The sequence below is a fragment of the Vigna angularis genome, chromosome 9, assembly GCF_016808095.1.
Source record: "Vigna angularis cultivar LongXiaoDou No.4 chromosome 9, ASM1680809v1, whole genome shotgun sequence".
NCBI classification, from domain to species: domain Eukaryota; kingdom Viridiplantae; phylum Streptophyta; class Magnoliopsida; order Fabales; family Fabaceae; genus Vigna; species Vigna angularis.
Window position 1 is genome coordinate 22,688,157 of NC_068978.1, and position 22,413 is coordinate 22,710,569.

Below are 22,413 nucleotides of genomic sequence, written 5' to 3' on the forward strand. Positions count from 1 at the left end.
TCAACCAATCGCTCGGCTCTGGGCCTCTGTAAGGCTTCGGCCAATGGTAGTATTCTGCTCTTCTGTCGTCCCTAGTATGAAAGGTTGTACCTTTCCCAACGGCTCCATTCGGTCTTCTGTATTAACTCTAGGATCCAGTTCTACCATGGCCACCTCCGAACGCTTAACCTTCTTAGTCGAAATCCAGGGTTTTATCCTTAACCCCGCGACATAACACTCCCTAGCCACCTTCTGATCTGCTCGAACAACCCAGATTTTTCCACTGTCAGATGGATATTTTAACGTCAAATGGGGAGTGGAAACAATGGCCCCGAAAGCATTCAAACACGGACAACCGAGCAAAACATTGTATGAGGTATTGGCTTCCACCAGTAGAAACCTGATCTTCAACTCCTTAGCATCTTTCTTCGTCCCTAAGCACATTCTTAGGTCGACGTAACCCCTCGTGTCTACTCTTTCCCCCGCGAATCCTAAAATTTGTTCGTGAAACAGCATGATCATATCCTCCGATATATCCATCTGCTGAAAATTCTTCCAATATAAAATGTTGGTCGAACTTCCCTGGTCCACTAGGACCTTTCCCACATTGTATCGGGAAATTACCGCCGTTATGACCATAGGGTCGTTTTGATTAGGGTCAGGAGCATGAAAATCTTCATTTGAAAACGTAATGCTCGGCATTGACCTTCTCACCATCTCTACAGGATTAACGCTGTGCAGACTTCTCAAGTGTCGTTTTCGTGTCGATGTCGAAGGTCCGCCACCAGCAAATCCTCCTGAAATAGTGTTAATAACGCCTCTCAAGGGTTGTTCTCTGCTCCTACTCCGACTCCTCCGATCCTTCTTTTGCCGATCGTCTCTCTTGAAGTGGTTACTCCTTTTGGATGGACGCCCGAAACATCCTATAGGGCTTGGTCTCTTGCCCTGCACATACCCTCGTAAATGTCCTGCCTGTATCAAACTTTCTAACTTATCCTTCAAGGTTATACAATCCTCTGTAGTGTGTCCCAAGTTCTGATGATATTGACAATGCTTCCGTCCATCAGCTCCCTTGGGAGTAGGCGATTGAGTTAAAGTTAACAAATCGGCCCTTAGCGCTTCTTCCATCACCCTTGCTCTAGGTGCATTCAAGGGTGTATAATGGACGTATTGAGGCGTCCTAGGGAGGTCTCTATGCCTCTGGTCATTCATCCCTTCATTTCTTCCAAGTATTTTTCCTCCATCCTTTCGTCCTTGGTTTGGCTTGCCAGACGGAGCCGCTTCTTCTCTCTACGCTTGTTGGAAAGCGCGCCCCCCCTCAATCCGAATAAACCTCATGGCCTTAGGTTTTGGTATTCTGGGTCCGAGACTACGGTTCCTCCTGCTTCCTGGTACTACTGGTACAATCTTCCACTTCTCAAAGCTCCTTTCAAGATACCAATTGGTTGTCCCCTGCAAGAAACACTCCGACACTCAAGTCAGAATAGTTTTCAAGGAGATTAAGGTAAGATTATTCAAGAAAAAGGTCCTTTTACCTGGACTTAAATCTTTTACTTATAGACCTGAGTCATCGTAACAACCATTAACTACTAATTAATATCATATCAATGCCATATATTTTCTTTCCTATTGCTTATTATCTGATCATTAAAGCCATACGTTCTGTTTCTGGTAACATTAATTGATCTCTAACGTTTAACAATGATCACCCAACCACATCTTTCTGGACTCCTCCGTCTTAGCCGACCATCCCGCATCTTTCTAAATCCCTCTCCTTAGCCAACCGTCCGACCCTATTTTTTCTAGGGATTACCGCACCGAGGTATACTATAGATAGACTTCCATTTTTACATTTAGAAGATCATAATTTTTTTCATTATAAGATGAAAGAGTTATTTAAGAAAAACTTGTTTCATAATCCATTTTAAAAATTTATTAAGAACAGAGCTCTAATACTGATTATTGAAATGAAAAAAAAAATACCTTCCAAAAATTAAAAATAAGCTTTGGATACACCAATCTAACAAAGAAAACGTTTTCAAAAAAAAATATCTTTAAAAAATGTGAGTTTCCAAAACCTCTTTAAAAATAAAAAAACGACAAATGCAAACTTCAATGTATCCATTCATATCTTGTCCATATACTCGAGCCTACAGAACCTCAAATCACTACTATCACCACCAAAACTCGACCAGAATAGTTGCAGTTCGAATCATAATGAAAAAAATAAAATAACAACGTAACAAAACTCTTAACCAACAAGAAACTAACTTTCAAATAAAATAGCAAGGATAAGACGGGTATTTTAAAAGTTATGAAGTGCACGTAAGAATTATTGAAGTGCGGAAAGCAATTATTTAGGCATGGAATAAAATTTTAGTCGCTAGAATATAATATAATAGCCTGATACTTTATTCTTCTTCATTCAAATGATATTTCATTTACTTGTTGACTAAATCAAGTAATATTTCTTCAAAAATAAATAAACGGAAAAAAAAATCAAAATAACATATCAAATTCAAACTTAACTTCGATTTTTCTATGATATAATTCATTGGTTTTTTATTCCAAAACTAATGAAAAAAATGTAAGCAGATTTCTTAATTCTTAAAGATGAAACATCAAATTATGAAAAAACTTAATTTTTATATTTTTTTATAATTATTCTTCCCTTTGAAAAGTGTATCTCTTTTGGTTGAAGGGTGTTTTTCCTGTTTTAGAATCTTATTTAGACCGATACTTTTGTTAAAAAAAGATAGTTAAGTATTTAGTTAGTTCTTTCATTCTTTATGTAAGTAAATACTTTTTTTCTTTTCTTTCTAAAATGTCGTATAAAGTTTTTTTTAAAAGTCAACAATTAAATATTAGTAAAGTATAAAATTACAAATAATAAAAAGTGATTAATGTTATGTTGAACTTTGAAAATAGCAGTTAGATAAAATTTAAAAAAAAATAGAAAGGAGGAGTGGGCAAGTTCTTGATTCTCTTGTAAGGAAATACTTTTCCATTTCTTCTTTTTAAATGTTATTTATAAAATTCGAGAAATATAATAATTTGTTGGGTAAATGATTGGTTTAGATAGACATATTTTGTTTTTAGAACACAATTTCTTTTTATTTTTTTTAATTTTATTTGAACTTTGCTAATGTTTAGACAACTAAACATGTATTTATTCTTTAACAATTGTTATGTGTGTTTATTAAAATAAGAATCAATGTTATTAGCATACAGTTAAACTTGAATGAAACCTTTCTTACCCTTTATTTTTGGCTTTATAAATATAAATACTCAGTAGTTCTTTTCTTTGATAAACATGTGATAATACTAAAGACCAAACATAAGCATAATAACATTAATCATTAACAAAGTTAAAAAAAATATAAATATTAAAGTTGTACTAATAATGTAACTTTTTATTATACTAAAAATATATCAATACTTATATATTTATTTATTTTGAATAAAAAAAATTAAATATATTTATAATCTTTAAACCGGACACAAAATTAGAATTTATTTTTATCTCATTTGAAAAATGAATAAACATAATTTTCTTAATTCAAATCAATTAATTTTTTTACAAAGTAAATAATATTTCATACTAAGAACCAATTCCAATGATACATCAAAATTTAAAAATTAAAAATATATTTAATCCATAAAAAAAATTATAGCACTTTATGTGTATTTACCCTTTAAAACATTTAACTAATAAGGAAAAGTATACACGTTCCAACTTTTAAAATGAGTGCCACAAAATCTCTGGACTTCATTATAAATCTCATTACTTCTACAAAGTTCTTTTAACATGGATCCCACAATGTCTTTCTTTTTCTCACACTTCTCTCTTTTCCCAAGAAAAAAAAAAGTACATTCTCTATCAAAATCAATTTAAACAAAATTGCAGTGAGATCATGTTTTTGAACACTTTTGCATTAAGATCTTCTACAATAAGTTGTCCTCTTAAACTCCGTATATTCTTATTTATTATATCATGAGATGTGTGTGGATCAAGAAGTTCAAATTCTGCCATAAACTATGAAACCTAGAAAAACAATATCAAAAGTGACAATGCGCATACACAAACAAGATAAATGTTCTCGTAGGCATTGTCATAAACCATACACTATTATAGTTTGAAGACATCCGACTTAAGGAAATTAATAACATTTAAATATTTTTTTATCCTGGGAAAACCAGACAATTTCTGTTGGTCATGTCTGTAGTATCGAAGTAACCATAAATCTAGAGCCTATCAAATTGGGGAAAGGTTCCATTCAATCGTTGAAGAGTTCCCGTTATCGCCCAAGCAACTTTATTATACTAGTACCAACACGCATCATGGTCAAAATTAGTATCAATCATAATCACAATCACACGAAAAAAAGTGAAGTGCTTTCCAAAACATTATCAAAACTTGGTAACTATCATATTATCGATGGAAAGGCTGAAGGGTTTCCTTACAGTTTATACATCATGCAATTGAAATGAGAATGTGTATACTGCACAGCACCATGACTTTAAGTCACTGAGGTATGTTTCGACCACCTAAAACTGGTATAATAGAATATTGTCCTCAATTGCAAAAACAAATTCGGGCCAAATTAAGCACACTCTTAGACAGCTTTCTCTTTATTCTCGTTTTCATCTTGAGCGTTATCGCCTATAGTGGATGCCACTTCTTTGCTGTTTTGATCATTCTGAGAATCAGCTTCAATGGCTGCTATGAGTTTGCTGCTTTGAGAGTTGAGAGGTAGAATAGGTTCAATGGGCTCCACTAGTTTGGATTGTTTCCCATTTAGAGCGATAGCTTCAGTAGTTACTGCTTGTTCGGAATTTTGATCATTTAGAGGGGTAGGTTCAGTAGTGGCCACCTGTTTACTACTATGATGATCATTTTGGGGAGTACTGGCTTCAGCAGTGGTCACAATTGGGGACGAATCCATCAGACTAGCTGCAATTGCAGCCCTTAGTTCCTCATCTTCCATGTCTAATAACATTTCAGTTTCCCCGTGAGAAAGAAACTGATCATAGTGTTGTTGGCTCTCATTAACTCTCTGTTGCGGAGCCTGTACTGAGTTGCAAGATTTAGTTATCCTCTCAGCATCTTCAGGTGAAAGCCACTGACCAAAACCATTAGACGCTTCAGATGAGGAGATGGGGAATTCTTTTGGAAAATTTCCCCTAACTAGGAATATGCTCCACCCAAAGCCTTTCAGAGAGTCAAGATAGGCAGAAAGGTAAAACTTGGAAAGGTGTTGTGGGGCTGCATAGAGACTATCAAAATTATACCACTCCCCATTCACTTTGCGGATACAAAACCAATGGTCTTGTAGATGACAAATGAAGGCATTTTCCAGCTCAGGGTCAATCTGGGCAGGCTCAGCAACTGGAGAGTTAAGAGGGATAACTTGTAGGTCCCACACTTCCAAAGCCTTTTGTAAAACCTACAGAAATGGCTTTGTAAATTGAATTAAATAAAAAAAATGCAAAGGGTCCGAGTTCTAAATTGCCTTCCCAAAATTAATATTCGATGCAAGGAACAAACATTTCAGTCATTTCACTAAATAAAATATAAACTACTTGTACCTTCAGTTACTAAAAAGGGACCACAACAGCCAGTTCAATAACAAGTCAAGACACCCAGAAAACAGATGCAGCAGAAAGCCAATCAAACTCATGAAGAACCAGCGAAACCAGTAGAAGCAGGATAGGAAGATTTTCGGAAAACAGTTTGAAAATTTTCTTATTAATTAATAAACATTTTATTCTTAGATATTTTAAAATAAATGTTCGTATATGATATCTACACATGGATTGCTATTAATAAAGATTTATTACGACTTTTTAATCTTATAAGACGTGATATGATTTCTTTATGCTAACTTAAAAATTTTACTTGAGTTTTCTTCCTTGATATATTATAGGTTTTATTATTACGAATTCTACCCTTGATCAGTCACCATTAAACTAATGAACCGTGAATACTTTCACTGCTTCAATGTCCATTTCAGTTTTAAAAACATTGGATCTGACAATAATACTTTTCCCAGAATCCCAATCATTCAAGGCATAGGATAGTAGTACTTGAATGATATATATAACAACAAATGATATGAAAATATACAAAACAAAACAGTATATTGATTATGAAATCCCAAGATAAAATAAAATCCAAAGACTGAACAATGCATATATAACAAGTCAACTAGAACAATAGAATCTTAAAAATTCAGGGATCCAATGCTTGAAAGATCTTTCTGAAAAACTACTTACATTATTTATGTGGCAAACTAAAAAATGAAAGTTAGCCCCTCGAGATTAACCTTTTCCTAGAATGGTAAAACACACAAGGAGAGGGTTCAAACCCATAGTACACCCCACAGCCCTGGACCAAAATATATACATTAAATTCTCTATGCGCTTGGGGTGTTTTTTCCAATTGCATAACATGTATTAATTTTTCAGTTGTCACATTCTTCCTTTTTGTATTTCCATTGCGGAGGTTTAACCATATGTTATACTGTAATTGGAAAATAATACTGCAAACACCAAGAAAGCTCTACTTTAATTGGGCATGAGCAAATCAATCATCATTAACTGAATCATTTGTTTTGAACAAACTCTAATCATAAAATTTATTCATCAGGCCAGTAAAAAGATATTTTGACTTCTCTATGGAAATGAACCAGATGGTGAGCCCTAGTGCATCCTAAAAATTGTGCCTTGGTGATCTAATGGTCATGGGTTTGAATTTGGAAACAGCCTCTTTGCATGCAAGGGTAAAGGCTATATTGAAATGACCTTGCTAAACTATAAATAGGGAGACATTGAGCTGAAACCATATATTTTTGAGTTAGCAAGGATGTTTTATTTACATTGAGAAACCAGAACCAATATAATTAGACTCCCTTAAGTTGGTGAATATGTCGATCAACTCTTAACTAGAGTTGACAATCTACCTTAAAGGTGATGCCTCCATAGTCCAACTTTTCTCTTATGAAATAAGAATCTACCTCAATATGTTTGGTCCTCTCATGAAAGAAATGATTAAGGGCAACGTGTAACATCCATGATTCTTCTAGAATATCTAAAGAATATTTTCTGAGATATGACCAAACAACCATTCTTGGACTGTGCAAATTCAATACCAAGGAAATATCTCAACTGTTCAAGGTCTTTTGATTGAAACTTTTGGGAAAGATATTGTTTTAGTGGGACAATACCCTTCTTATCACCATTAGCGATAACCATTTCATTCACTTATACAATGAGATAGATACATCCTTAGGGAGAATGATGGTAAAGCAAAGAATGTTCACCATCACTTAGTGTCATTCCAAATTGTTTGATGACAGCCTGAAAACACTCAAACTAAGGAGTAATTATTTAAGGCCTATGATGTACAAATACTTCAATTTGTATCACATATTTGTGTCTAACATGTATTCATATCCGATACTTTAAAATATTTAAATATTTTACCGATACTTATCAATGAAATATCTAATATATGAAGTAATACTTTTATGATGACAATACTTTACAATTTTTTATTTTGAGAATCTTTAATACATATGATTTGAATTTGGATTCACACAATAACAATCATATATTTATCATGTTTATAAGAAATTTTGTACTTTTTTCGATATGCATATATAACGTATTGTATCCTATTATTTTCACAATTAGCATATTAGTGTATCGATACACGAATCATATCCATGCATCATAACTTAAGGCCATACAAGGACCTACAAAGACAGCATACCATACTAGAATACTCTACCTAAGTAGCAAATGTAGGAGGTTGCTCTGTACAGATTTCCTCATCATATGTAGAAATGCATTCTTGAAGTCAAGTTGAAACAAAGTCCAGTGACAAACTATTGTAAAGGAAAAGATGGCTAGATGTCATTTTAGTAATAAAAAAAAAAAGAGTCAGTATAATGTTGTCCTTAGATTTGATTGTATTCTTTGCCAACTAGACAAACATTATAGTGATCAATGTTACCATCAAAACCTATATTAAGAGTGTATAACAACTAACACCTAACAATTAATTTGCCAACTAAAAGACAATCACTCCCATGTACACATCTCATCCATCATCACTTGTGGACACATGGTAAGATAAAGTTTCACTTGGAGAATTAGGAATAGAAACAAACGATAACATGGACAAACAAGTATAATATATGTATAGTGGAAAGTCAATTATAAATGAGGTTAGTATAATGGAGAGAAAGGTTGTGGGTATAGAACATAGTTATTTAACATAACAATAGGCCAATCATTTCTAGAGAAGACTTTAATTGATAGGGGAAATAACGTCAAGAAAGGATTAAACATGGCCTCCACAACATTATTTGTTGAAGATAGGACACCCAATAGAATGTCAATAGGTATTGGGCAACATTCATTACTTGAAATGATGTTGGCAAAAGCATCCTAAGTCATGGAAGAGTCACAAAATTGAGCAACCAAGGAAGAAGTTTATCTTGACTAGGTTTGATGAAACATGTGGACAAAGATCATATAGAGGGGAATGACGAAGGACAAAGTGGAGTACCTGATGATTAAGAACGAATGATGGAATCAAATTAAAGAGATAACATGTTCTTAGGACAACATCCCCCAAAAATCAATGAGGAAGATGGGTTAGGCTTTTTATGTTACTCGGGTCAAACCATTAAAAATGGCTTTTGATAGGTCAGAGTTGACGGAAAACATGCCTGGGCCTACTAAATCCTAGTTTGACCAATTTCTACTAGTATCATCAAACCTGTTTGTTGAAATGTAATATGAAATGTATATTACTTAGTTCTTGGTTCTTTTTCACCCTTCTCCTTAATCCTATACTTATAGGATTAAGTGAGTGGAACACCTCACATACAGCACATTCATAGCTCAAACAACACTAACACTCACACTCACAGCTCACACAACACTAACACTCATCTCCAACTTACTTTTAGTTGGAACACACTAACAATAATTCTAACACTCCCCCTCAAGCTGGATCAAACATATTGTATGAGCCAAGCTTGGAATAAACATAATCAAATGAAAATAACATCAATCAACCAAATTGCAAATACAAGCACTAAGAAGAAAAATACACTAAGAAACTTCAACTTGGAAAGTCTTCAAACACATGAGATTTCCTTTGCAGTGTTGTCTTGGAACGATACTCCCCCTCACTGTAGAGACTAAATTGTCATCACTTTCTGATGGGGCCTGTAGTGGCTGAAAGCGACAAAACTACAGGGACTGCCATCACTAACTGACGAGATGATGGGGACTTACAGGGACAGCCATCTAGCACTGACTGATGGGGCCTGCATGCCATCACTAACTGAGGTGATGGGGACTTACAGGGACGGCCATCTAGTCCTGACTGATGGGGCCTGTATGCCATCACTTGACTGATGAGGTGATGAGGGCCTACAGTGGTGGAAGCATACTCCCCCTCACGACTGAACAACATGAACATGAAGGTGGAAGAATGGGTGAGAACCGATCCGTACGAGGGTTTGGACAAATCTGAAACCCATAACTTCGGAAGATTCAATTCAGCGAGCGGTCTCAAAGAACAACTCCACATGAGCTCACATGAGCTGTTACAACAAGGCAAAAACAATGCCGGACAGCGGCAAAACGGTGCCCGGACAGCAGCAACCGGCGCCTGGACAACGGAGAAACGGCGCCAGACAGCAGAAATGGCGCGGGACAGCAGAAACGGCGCGGGACAGCGGCAAATGGCGCCTGGACATCAACGGTGGAGACGAAGATGGCAGCAATGGCTGCTCTGAGGGTCGGAACAAAGAGAGGGAGCTCCGACGACGGTTATGGAGGTGTCGCGGTGAAACTCCGGCAGCGGGAAGGCGGCGCGTGCAGAACACGCGGCCGAGACTGGCCGAGAAGAAGCGGCGCGTGACAGCTGGTGCGGAGGTTTCGGTCGCCGGCACCGGTGGGGTTGGTCGTCGCGTGAAGAGGCGAACCAGATCCAGTGGTCGCTGGTCGGAACGGTGACGGTGGCCGGCGACAAGGCGACGCGTGGCTATACGCGTCCGAGATCTGCCGGAAAGAGGAGGCGCGTGGAGGCGCGTTCAGAGGAATCTGGTGTTGTCTCCGGCGGGGTTGGCCGTCGCTCGAGGAGACGCTCCAGATCCGATGGTCACCGGTCGAAACGGTGACGGCGGCGGACTAGCCGGAAAGAAGAGCTCCGTGGCGGCGCGTTCGGAGGATTCTGGTCCTGTCTCCGGCAGGGGTGGCCGTCGCTCAAGGAGACGGTCCAGATCCGCTGGTCACCCGTCGAAACTGTGACGGTGACCGGCGGCGACGACGGCAGCGACGGCGGCGACGGAGTCAGCAGCGATGGCAGCGGAAAGTGGCGGCGACAGTAGTGGCACACTTGGTCTGGACGGATGCACAGAGAAGAAGAGAAAATGGAATTTGAGGGGCTGTCACCGGAAACTGTAGAGGCTGCCGAAAATTGTAGGGGCTGCCGGCGGCCATGGCGGCCGGCCGCCGGCAGACAGCAGAGACCCTAGAGATAGATCAGATAACCTGCTCTGATACCATGTTGAAATGTAATATGAAATGTATATTACTTAGTTCTTGGTTCTTTTTCACCCTTCTCCTTAATCCTATACTTATAGGATTAAGTGAGTGGAACACCTCACATACAGCACATTCATAGCTCACACAACACTAACACTCACACTCACAGCTCACACAACACTAACACTCATCTCCAACTTACTTTTAGTTGGAACACACTAACAATAATTCTAACACTTTTCATTAAGCCACTGAATGATGCAACCCATGAATAGTAGAAAGGGTAACAATATTGTAAAATATAAACCATGTTACAGTTTTAATTAGATGTAATACACTCTTTTGATAGCCATTAGTGCAAAAGACCTTGTGTGAGATTGATTGAGCATGGAATTGCAATTTGAAATTGGACTCCGAACTTATAATTTCTTGTTTAAAGAGACTTGGACTAAAAATCATTGTTCTTATATGATAGGTTCACGGGGAAAGTCTATGTTAGGATGAATAAGGATAACAGGCAGTTATAATTGTCTGTGGGGTGGGTTGTTGTAAACAGATTCCTATATATAGTCTGTATATGGGTTGTTTTTAGCAGTTTTTGAGAAGATTGTAAGTGTAGGGAAGAGAGAGAGACAAGTCCTCTTAAAAGACCTAGGCTTTTATTGTGTGTTCTCAGTCATTAGACACAGACCAAACTTTCTGGTTTTCCTAAGAGATCATCCAAGAACTTGTCTTGGAGTTCTTTACAGTGTTAATAAAATCTAGGTACCTATCAATTGGTATTCAGGGCCTCTTTCTTGGTGCTATGGTGGTTGTTGGGGCATGGTGAATACAAGAATGGAATAAAGATTGGATAGCCTAGAAAAAACTAGTGCAAGAACCGGACAATGAGGATCATAGAAGGTTCCAAGGGAAACAGTATTTTATGGTCCTTACACAGTCAAGGGAAACAGTATTTTATGGTCCTTACACAGTCAAGGAACGCATAGGGGTTGTAGCTAAACTAGATCTCCCTACTCACAGGAGAATCCATCTGGTCTTTTGTGTGTCCCTCCTCAAGCGTGTTGTGCCACCAACCACTTCAGTTCAACCTCTTCCTTCTATGCTTACTGAAGATCTAATTTTAGAAGTGTATCCAGAGGCATTGTTGGACATCCGCACTACTACAACTAGTGAATTGGAAGTCTTTATTAAATGTCAACACCTCCCATCCATTGAAAACAGTTGGGAAGCTGGTACAACCATCAACACTAAGTTTCTTGCTTTTCACCTTGAGGACAAGGTAAAACTTCATGGAGGGGTATTGATAGGTTTAGGAGGAAAGTGTATGTTAGAAGGAACAAGGATAACAAGCAATCATAAGGATAACAAGAAATTATAACGGTCTGTAGGGTGGGTTGTTGTAAATAGACTACTATATATAGTCTGTATATGGTTGTTTTCAACAGTTTTTGAGAAGATTGTAAGTGTAAGGAAGGGAGAGACAGGTCCTCTCGAAAGACCTGGACTTTTGTTGTCTTCTCAGTCATTAGACACAGACCAAGTTGCCCCTGGTTTTCCTAAGAGATCATCCAAGTGGTTTTCCTAAGAGATCATCCAAGAACCTGTCTTGGAGTTCTTTACAGTGTTAATAAAATCTGGGTACCTATCATTATATCAACTCCAATTCTTTGCCAACACTAAAAATCACCATGGATCTAGGAAGTAAAGTTGTGCTCAACCCAAAACCACAAAAAGACATGCCTCACTCCATTCCTACTTCTTCAAAGCCATTGACAAAAACCAACATTCAATAGGATTTGACACTGTATATGTTTTAAGTCATCTCTTGATCTCTTTGCCAATAAAAACTCACACCAATCTTTGTCTACTTTAACTTTCAACCATTGTCATAAGTTCTATAAATATTAGAATCCCATTCCTATTTGATTAAAGATATCTTTGTTTTAAAGGATAGCATATGGAACGATCAAGGATGGAAACAAAAGAATTAAATTTGGTATCCTTCCACGGTTTGGTTGCATCATTAAAGAGAGAGGAAAGAATGGTTCATTTAGGTCCCATGTCAAAAGCACCTCGTCGACAATTGATGGAAGGTGAGGGATAAACATAATAAAGTGAGAGAATGCTATCAAAGACCAAATTACCCATGTCACTCAAACCGTGTATCTTCAAAGTATACATCTCAACCAAACATATTCACATTCACATCTCAAAATGATGATGATAATAATAATAACAATAATAATAATAAACTATTCATAAATATACCTTTTTTAAAAGATTAATTACAATATTTCAATTATTATTTGGGACATTTATTCAATTGTACAGTTATTTCTTTCCTTCCATTTTCCATGCAATAAAACAAGAGGAAAGAAAAAACTTAGCTTTTCCTTGCTATCACTTTTTTTCTCTTGCCAAACAAGACACAACACTTCTCACCAGTGTTATCGATTTTGGCCATGGCAGAAACCTGTTGTAGTTTCCCAACCTGCCACCACAACAAAGCAATGGTGAAGTGGGTTTTTCATGGCGGCCCATGGCAGCCGCTTTTTGCATGGTGGTTGGCGGCAGCAGAATGATGATGGCAAAAAAGCGGAGTGGATAAAGAGATAAGCAGTAGCAAGTGGAAGAGATTATGCAGCAACGGCTGGGAAAAGAGATGGAAACTGCAGAAACTTAATTGCATCTTTCAATGTTGTGTTTTCTGAATGTTTAATGCATAAACCTCAAAAATTGGGCTAGCCCCATTATATACTATAAATTGATCTTATATACTACAAAACCAATGCGTAAAGTGAGGTTTGCACCCATTTATATACTATAAATTGATCTTATATATAGTCAATGAGGAAACTCCAATAGAAAAATGTGTTGCACTAGTAGAGTGATTTCTAAGGTGGGACAAACAAAAAAAGGTTTGTCGAGTGGAAGAATAGAGCATACACTATTTTACAGCTTGATTTAATCAGTCAGTAGGGGAGTAAAGAGGGAAGAGGAATATTGTATTGAGATGGTTAGGAGAGTATCTCTCCATGTAGGAGCCAAAGGCTCTTGCTTATCTTTTCCATTTGTTGCAACAGTTCCAGCAGCTTCCCTTTTTCATCATATAATACAATTGCAGTGAAATCCTTGTTGAGGTTTATATCATGATCCTAAATTATAATTTAGATGAATCTCCTAAGTGCCATGTCAAAACCAATGCAACCAATTAAGGTTGCAAAGAAAGCAAAATGCGAAGAATTTGATATATTATATATCAATTAAATACAATGAGGCTCCAAATCCGACACAATACTGACATCAATACAAGGCCTTGGGTAATTTCTAAAAATATACGATACCATGACACTACACACACATACATACTCATTGAGATTTGAATGGAGAATTATATTTTACCTCTCTAAGTTTTACAATTTTCATATAATGATGACCTTCTCCAAAAAAAATACTAGGATAAGAGGAATGAAACAAAACAACTAGCTAGGTCCTATAATAATGAGTCTCACAAAAGTACAACAGGAGAAACATTATGTTGGTTGATGCAAAGTAGAAGATCAAGTCTAAAGTTGGTGACCTCCTTGATCATCATCACTATAGAAAAACAGTCTCTAGTCTGGTTCATCAAGTGACAAATTAGAAACCATGATTTGACTGTGTATACTGTATTGAAGTGGATTTTAAGCCGAACTCAACCTTACAAAATTGGTTTGTAAGGTGACTATTGCACCCATGTATATACTCTAAATTAGTCTTATCTTTAGTCGATATGGGATTTCCAACACACCCCCTCACACCAAGATATATATATCTCGTATGTAGGACTAGACACTAATGAGTGATCTGAAGCAGCATGATAGCGAGTAGAATGATATATATGCTCAACAAACACAAATCTAGCTAGAGTAGGTCACATATATATATTCTAAATTGACCTTATCTATAGTCAATGTAAAACTTCCGACATATACTGATGTTCATCAACTGAATATCTTGGCCCATGTTGGAGCCATGCTCATTCTGCATTATCGCTTAAACAAAATAGCTTTATTCAACTACTGTATCGGTATATCTAACATGTGTTAGAGGCATGTCAAGACTGCTTGTGTTAGTGAGGTTTTGGACCACACGACATGGTGTGCTAGAGCCTCCTATATGTATACACAAAATAAAAGAAGTCCGCAAACAAATAAATGCATAAAAATGACATTATACTAATTTAGAAGTTCAATTGGCTAAAGAGTTGACAGAGATGACAAGGATGCAGGATCCATTCTGCAACCACAACAATGATAGTGGCAGCAATAGCATAAAGAGTTGCAATCATGGATCCAAGACATTTCGGTATGCAAAATGCTATTGTGACTAGTCAACAACGCTTGAAACAATGTAAAAGGAGTAATTATTTAATGAAACATGCTTAGTCAAACAATCCAAAGTTTTAAACATATATTACATCTAACTCGCCGCCCCCACCTCCCTGCCATTCATACATGTCAATGCAAAGAACTTCCTTCGATAGACAAACATCTAGTAAAATAAGTACATGAGAAATATTCAATCAGTCAAACTACACTTGCAAAATCCACCACACAGCACAAGGCCATCCTATGAAAAACAAGGTATGCACAAATCAAGCTCAAGACATCCTTATAAACTAAAAGTATCATAACCATTTATAAATTAAAGAAGTCAACTCCAGCGAAATAGAAATATATTCAACCATGTGCCACAGTCTATAAGCTTGTATTGAACAACTGAAGGAGAATCTAGGTCCACAAAAGCCCCAAAAATCCTCAAATAATAAAAAGAAATTACAAACCGCTTATATTAAACTAAAATCCAAGCAACTAGAAACTTCCAAAACAAAAACGACTATAAGCACATCACATTCTCACGAACACGTCAACAATCCACGGCGAAAAAGGCGAAAACAAAAATTAGGGAAAGAGAAACCCTAACCGAACCTGGATGCTGAAATCGCCGTCGAGCGACACATTGTGCGATTCGAAATCGGAAGAGGAGAGTGCGGGCAGCATGACCTGGCGCTCCTTGCGATCGAGATCAGAGGCGAGCGCGGCCAAATCGAACTCCGAGAAGAACGGACCCTGCAAAACGGTGTTCACGCAATGCACCGCACACAGCTTCGACTCCTGCACCTCGTGGTACAGCATCCCTCCATTGCTAGCTCCTTCCATCATCATCGAATCCTCAATCTCGCAAAAACCGCGAAAGGTAACGGAGTATAAACCCTAATTGCAATTCGCGGTGCTTTTGGTTCGTTCTCTTTGGTTGTGTGCGATGAGAGGTAACGGTGAAAGTGAGAGAGATGGGGAAGGAAAGGAACTGTAACGGATAAAAAAACATACCTCATCTTCTTTCCTATGCAATATAAAAATGAGTAAACTGCTTATTCATTGAAACTAATTACACACGTGTCCATTACTGTCGGTATGTTTCTTTTCTATTTTTCTCGTTCAATTAAATTTGTAGTATATCAAATTAAAAAGAATATTTAAAATTTTAAAATTAAGATTGGATTATTCTGTAATAACAAAAACGAAATGTAAAATTAAATTAGTCATCCATGAATAATAATTATATGTATTATTGTTCTATAGTATAAATACGTTTTCTTTGTTTCAAGCAAATTATATTTTATTGTTTTCTCAATATTATTTTCTGACTTAAATTTATATAGTGTATATACAAGATGGTTATCTATTTAAAATATTATAATTTAACTTAAATATATATATAATTGAAGAGGAGTTATTGGATTCTAGTTCGGCAAGTGATAAGAAATCAAGTTTGTTTGTGATTTTCTGTCGCAGTTTGATTGAATGGGGCATCGAGTGGAGATGTCACGTGGCATCTTCAACGGTGATCAATTAGAGGGGCACCGTTGTTAATTTCATAAGCGTAGTCGTGATAGTAGGATAAGAATCCCAAAAGTAGACTATGGTACACCGACGAAGAAAAAACAATTTTGGTGAATTTGTGTTATTGACTTGCTTTATTTTATTTTTGTATGACAATTCATTTATTTTTATGCTATTTTCTAAGTGTTCTATTCTTTAAAAAGTTACTTTTGTTTAAATAATAAATATTAAGTGTTTTCACAAGGTTAAATATATTGTGTCAAAATTTGGAAGTATAGTTCCATACATTAGGTAGTTATCTTTCTAGATGGTATTATGAAAGTATAGGGAAATATTAGAAAGATAGGTTTTAACAACAGTATTTAAAAGGTTTCACAAATTAACATTTAATTTAATAATTGTTGTAGGGGTGGTCTCCAATAGTTGTTTGACGTGTGTTTTTAAATAAAGTATTTAAGAAACATGTTTTAAGTAGGAAAAATAATAATATAAGTATTTTACACTGATTTACTCAATCCTGAACTGCGTTCAGTCATTCTTAAAAACTCTTGAAAGGTTTCACTAATCTTATCCAATATTACAATCGAGTACAAACCATTCTTAGTATACACCGAGTATTTTAACCACTCATGATCCCTTAATCAATCCTGACTAGTTCGAGTTTAACCACTCCTTGTACTTTTAAGTATTCTAATCACTCATGGTATCAACCTTAGACAGATGTGTAGAACGTTTAGCTTCTTGAGCTAAACAATACAAGAGTTTGAATTCTCTTCAGAATTTCCAAACACAATCAGTGTTGGTTTACAAGTACAGATTCTAATAACTCTCAATGAGATGATAAATACAATACAACGAAAGTAAGAACTTGTGAAGTTCTTTCTTTTGTTCTATGAACAAACTTACACGATGTAAGTTTATTGAGAGAATAACAGTGTAACGATACAATAATAGCAAAAGTTCTTGTATTCTCTTGTGTGAGTCCTCATTTTATAACCTTCTTGAGAGATGACTATTACTCAGATATAATTGACTTTCTTGATAGGGTTAAATATGTTTTTAGTCCCCAAACTATCAAGCAAATTTGTTTTTAGTCCCTCTTTCAAACTTTGGTACACTTTGATCCTTCTCCTTAAAGAAACTATAAATTTTCATCCTCCAAAACCAACAACGTTAAAAAAAAGCTGAGGTGGCTTACGCCTGGCCACGTGTGATGACATCTTTCATTTGTAACGTTTACCACGTTGGTATTTTTTTAATGCAAAGTGAGAACAGTTTGGCGACACCGCCTAGACGACTGTCCGTTGTTTCTTCTAGGTCTTCACCGCCATTCTCTCGTCCACAATCGACAAGGATGACGCCTCAGACGCTGCAAGGGGCTCCTTCACGGTGTCTGCCACAAGCAAGGCCTTTTGATTCCAATCCCAAATCCTAATGACCCAAAACATTTCATTGGGGTTCCAATTTCAAGCTCTTATAAAAAAAAATAGGTTTTTGTTTTATTTTAATTTTACCCAACCCATCGCACCTGCCGCCACTAAGCTTCCATTTTGACTCTGGAAATGGCGAGGAGGGGCACCAGATCGGAGAAGGTTCGACGAATTTTCAACCAATGAGATTGTGAAGGAGTGGGAGGAGAAGGATCTAGTATATTTAATTAATGAAAGAATGAAAGTAATGATCATTGGGGTTCTTGGAGAATGAAAGAGAAGATGTGAGTGTGAAAATGTGAATATTGTAGACAAGCACATAGAACAGGGGATTCTCTTAAAAGAAAAAGTAAGTCCGATGGATATCCATAGAAAGAAGCAAAAAGAATAGTATATATCCGTAGCAAAAAGAAACAAGAGAGAAAAGAAAGAAGAAAACAAAAATTAAGGGTAAGTGTAAGCAGAGACAGAAGCTAATTGGCATGGAAAGTTAAGGTGGATGGAATGGAACTTGGGCTTTCACACTTGGTGCGGTTGATGTGTTTTCCCTTTTCAACTTCTTGTAAGTACACGTCTCAAGCTTTGAGAGACAAAGAGATCCCACAAGAATAAAGTTGGTGCCTTTGATTGATGAGCACAACTAGATACCACTACACATATGCACCATAATGCACTATTGATGGGATCTTTCTTTACCCTTCTATTCTATGCATAATATAATATTGTCTAATGCATACAAAAATTTAAGTAACATAAATGGGTTCTCTAGGCAATAGAGGTAGATGCTTGTGTCCTAAAAAAAATTACATTTATTATAGGGTTGAAGTTGCAGAGATGGCAATCATACATGGCCTATGTCGGGTGTAACCTAATTCGTGACCGACCTAGTAATTAATACCCTAAGTCATTTCAGTTTTTAGTGTCTCAAAAATTATTCCACTGCAAGATATTGTGCATCCAAGAGCTTTTATTTCATTCTCTTTCTCTTATGTTCAATTTGAACCTGTGTGTGTTTGTTATTTGACATAACATTATGATCTAAAGGTGCGTCTTGGTCATTTAAAAAGGTTTTCATTCAAAGAGCTTCGAATTGCAACAGACACGCAGGAGTGCAACCCATGAGTGCAAATTTCTAAAAGGCATTGTGTCGAACAGATGGCATGCGTTATGGAAAGAGTAGTTTCTTGCATACATCTAGAGCAACTTGGCATGCTACCTTGCTTCTTAAATATCTTCAAAATGATCTTGTCCATCATAGGAAGGAACTGATATAGTTTGGGTGGAATCATCTTAAGCGAGAATACACAGCCAGCAAATAATAGGCATTTGTGAATGTTTGCCATTTCTTGGAGGCATATCAAGCCCTTGAAAAAATAATACTCCAGGTTTTTGTTGCTCTTCTTAGGACTTGCCAACCGGAAAATAAAATGTTGGTCAAGCAAGCTCTTGACATTCTAATGCCAGCACTGCAACGACAATGCAGAAACAGAGCCATCAGAGGAACACGTAACCATTCTCTAGTTACGTGGATCAACAAAACTAGAATCCTAATTTTCTATAACGTTGTGAGGATCAGTCAAGTCACCCTTTATCGCCATCAGAGCTACAACTGTTGAAGAAATAAACAGAAGAGGGGGTAAGAAGAGAAAGGATTGACATGTTTAAGAAAAATGAGAAGTGATGTGGCCAGACGTTAGCCACCTCAACTTCTTTTTAACGCCGTTAGTTTTGGAGGATGAAAAATTATGGTTTCGTTAAGGAGAAGGATCAAAGTGTACCAAAGTTTGAAAGAGGGACTTAAAACAAATTCGCTTGATAGTTTATGGACTAAAAACATATTTAACCCTTCTTGATATTAGGTGGCTTCTCGTACAAAGATATGTACGTTTTTGCACCTTGTGAAAAGTAGCATTGCTTTCACAGTTAGAATTTGTACGGCTATGGTAGGACATAAAGTTTTAGGAAACATTATAAGAATGTCTTCATATACCACAACTTCTTTCTAATCCTCGTGTAATGCTTTTGAGTATATCTTAGTACTGTCAATATCTATACAAATAAAGAGGGAAAAAGCAAAGCAGACAAGGTATAATATGTACATACATTTAATTATCTATATGTTGATAGAGTGTTGAAGCATGTTTTGTAAAATAAGCATTTATTGCAAGTCTGAGCTTTTTCAAGTAGTGACAATTGATAAGATATATAGGGCTTATGGCTTCTTTCCCTAGATGCGCTTATGCACAATGTAGATTAATCTTTTATACTTGACACATCATGGTTTGTCTTGCAAGCATTCAATAAGAATGTTCTTATGTGTACATTGTCCAGACGTTATATTCTCTAAACAATATTTCATTAAATGTTGTTTGTTAAACTTCAAAACTTGAGATGTTAGATAGTCTATTCTTTTTAGATGATCTTGTTGAAGTACCTGAAAAAACACAATAAGGGGGTTGAATAGTGTTATAGGAAAACTTTTTGCGAAGGAGATAAGTTTAACAACTTTGTCGAGGACTGAAAAGTTTACGGAAGTTATTAAACACTCGACTTGAAAATTCAATTCAAACTATAGGCTCTTTAAGCAAATATTTTTCAATTGTTTAAATAAGTTTTCTGCAGTGTTTTGATAAAACTAGCTCTTAATAAAAAGGTGTTTGATGACAAGATTGTTTTTAACGGTTAAAGTAATATACAACTGCAAGATTTGTAAGAGAAGCGTTTAGGAATAATCTTCAACAAGATTACAATTGAGTATTCTCACTTTTGTATGACACAGTTGTTTTTACACTGGTTCGCTCCACCGAGCTACGTCCAGTCTCCTCTAACACCTTAAAGGGTTCACTATAATCTTCAACAAGATTACAACTGAGTATTCTCACTGCTCTTGGTATCCCTAGTCACTCCAAGTAACCACCGTTACTTTGACTAGAACCGAGTTTCATCCACTCTTCATTGCGCATTATTCTTCTCCACCCTTGGTATCCCTAGAAAATCCAAATATCTTCCCGATATGTTGTCTAGTTGAGTTTCACTAACTCTTGGTTTCCACTAGACAAACTCGTTTAACTACCGTTTAACTCCACCAAGTTAAATTTCATTGAGTTTCACTAGCTTTTAGTTTTCATAGACAAACTCATCTAGCTACCGTTTAACTTCACCAAGTTAAACGTAAAATGTTTGAATTCTCTTTAGAATTTTCAATCAAAAGATTAATTATAAGTCCTTAGACGATAACTCTCGCAAAGAGGATATATATGCAATCCAATTCAATCTAACAGACTCACATAATTTTTCTCTCTTCTCTCTTCTTACAATAGTAAGCTTATATATTAATAAAGCTTGAAAGTGTTTTTCTTGCTTAACTTTTTCTTCCCTTTCTCAGATATTCTCTTTTGAGTTTGTGTGCTTAAGTTTCTTCTCGACGTTGTTCACTTGAGCCTTTTTCTCTATTATATTCTCGATTCTCTTTTTGAATGATCTTCTATTTAAAGACTTCTCAAAAAGATATATGTTACATAGAGTTTTTCTTTGATCTTTGAGTCTTCTTAGTCTTGTCTTATGTAGTAGTTGTTGGTTGAAGTCAACTTGTCAAAGTAGACTTGCTTTTTTAGTACTTTGAAAAAAGTAGGCAACACGATTTTTCTGGCACAACATTTGATGAAGAGAACATTTCGCAAATGTCTTCTTTGTTTCTAATGTCCACTTCCAATTTGTATAGGATGGAGCAAATGGATGCGTGTAATAGGAAATATGCACAGAGTAGAATAGATATGCATGCAACAGATATGTCGTTTCTCTTATCACTTTAGTTGTTTTTAAACCTTGAGCATTTAATGACATTTAATGCATGTTTAGAACTACAAAGTGTTTTTACATTTTCTACCATTCATGAAGGATTTGATCGTTTAAGCTTTCCACTAAGATACCAAGTAGTTGATGAAAACTTCATAGTTGGATGAAGTAGATCGTTTAACACATGGTATTGTCTAGCCTATGTAAAGACTTCTTTAAATTTTACTCTATTTCTTTCAAAGATGAGTTTAGCAAGGTGTCTCTCAACACAACTTTATGGAATTTTTCATTTAAGACCTTTGGCGTACTTCCCAAAAACATCTCTTAACACTTTCATTTATCAAGATATATCGAGAGTTCGTTTGATCATCGCTTAGCGATGTATAACACTTGTTGCATTCAACAAGACTCTCATTGATGCATTAAATAGGAAAATTGTTTAGTGGTGTGTTTGTTCAATACCTTGGTGTTTTTACTAAGGCTTTCCTTAATATGTTTAGAATTTTCAGAGCATTTTCACAAACCATTTATATTCTGACTGTATTTCTTTTCTAATGATAACACTATCATATGATCATTTCATTTATTGTTGTTTGTTAAACTTCAAAACAAATTAGAGCTTTAGATAGTTTAGTCTTATAGACAATACTTAAGATTGAAACTGTAAAATAATTCTAGAGGGCTTAATTGATCCCTCTCACAATCTTCTATTTATAAGAATAAATTGATACACAAATACATGATAAATAGGG

The 22,413-nt window shown here is 36.1% G+C and overlaps 2 protein-coding genes across 2 annotated transcripts; both read right to left on the reverse strand.

The window, feature by feature from the left end:
- LOC128193934 (uncharacterized) lies at positions 1–1,191 on the reverse strand. The gene has a single exon (XM_052868130.1). The coding sequence runs from the start codon at positions 1,189–1,191 to the stop codon at positions 1–3; it is 1,191 nt and encodes a 396-aa protein (XP_052724090.1).
- A 3,195-nt stretch (positions 1,192–4,386) lies between these two features.
- Positions 4,387–15,930, reverse strand: LOC108318816 (ataxin-3 homolog). Its single transcript, XM_052868996.1, has 2 exons — positions 15,522–15,930; positions 4,387–5,426 (listed from the first exon to the last, which is right to left on the reverse strand). Exons 1-2 carry the CDS (start codon positions 15,756–15,758, stop codon positions 4,596–4,598), a joined length of 1,068 nt encoding a protein of 355 aa, XP_052724956.1. The 5' UTR covers positions 15,759–15,930; the 3' UTR covers positions 4,387–4,595.
- Between the last annotated feature and the right edge of the window lie 6,483 nt (positions 15,931–22,413).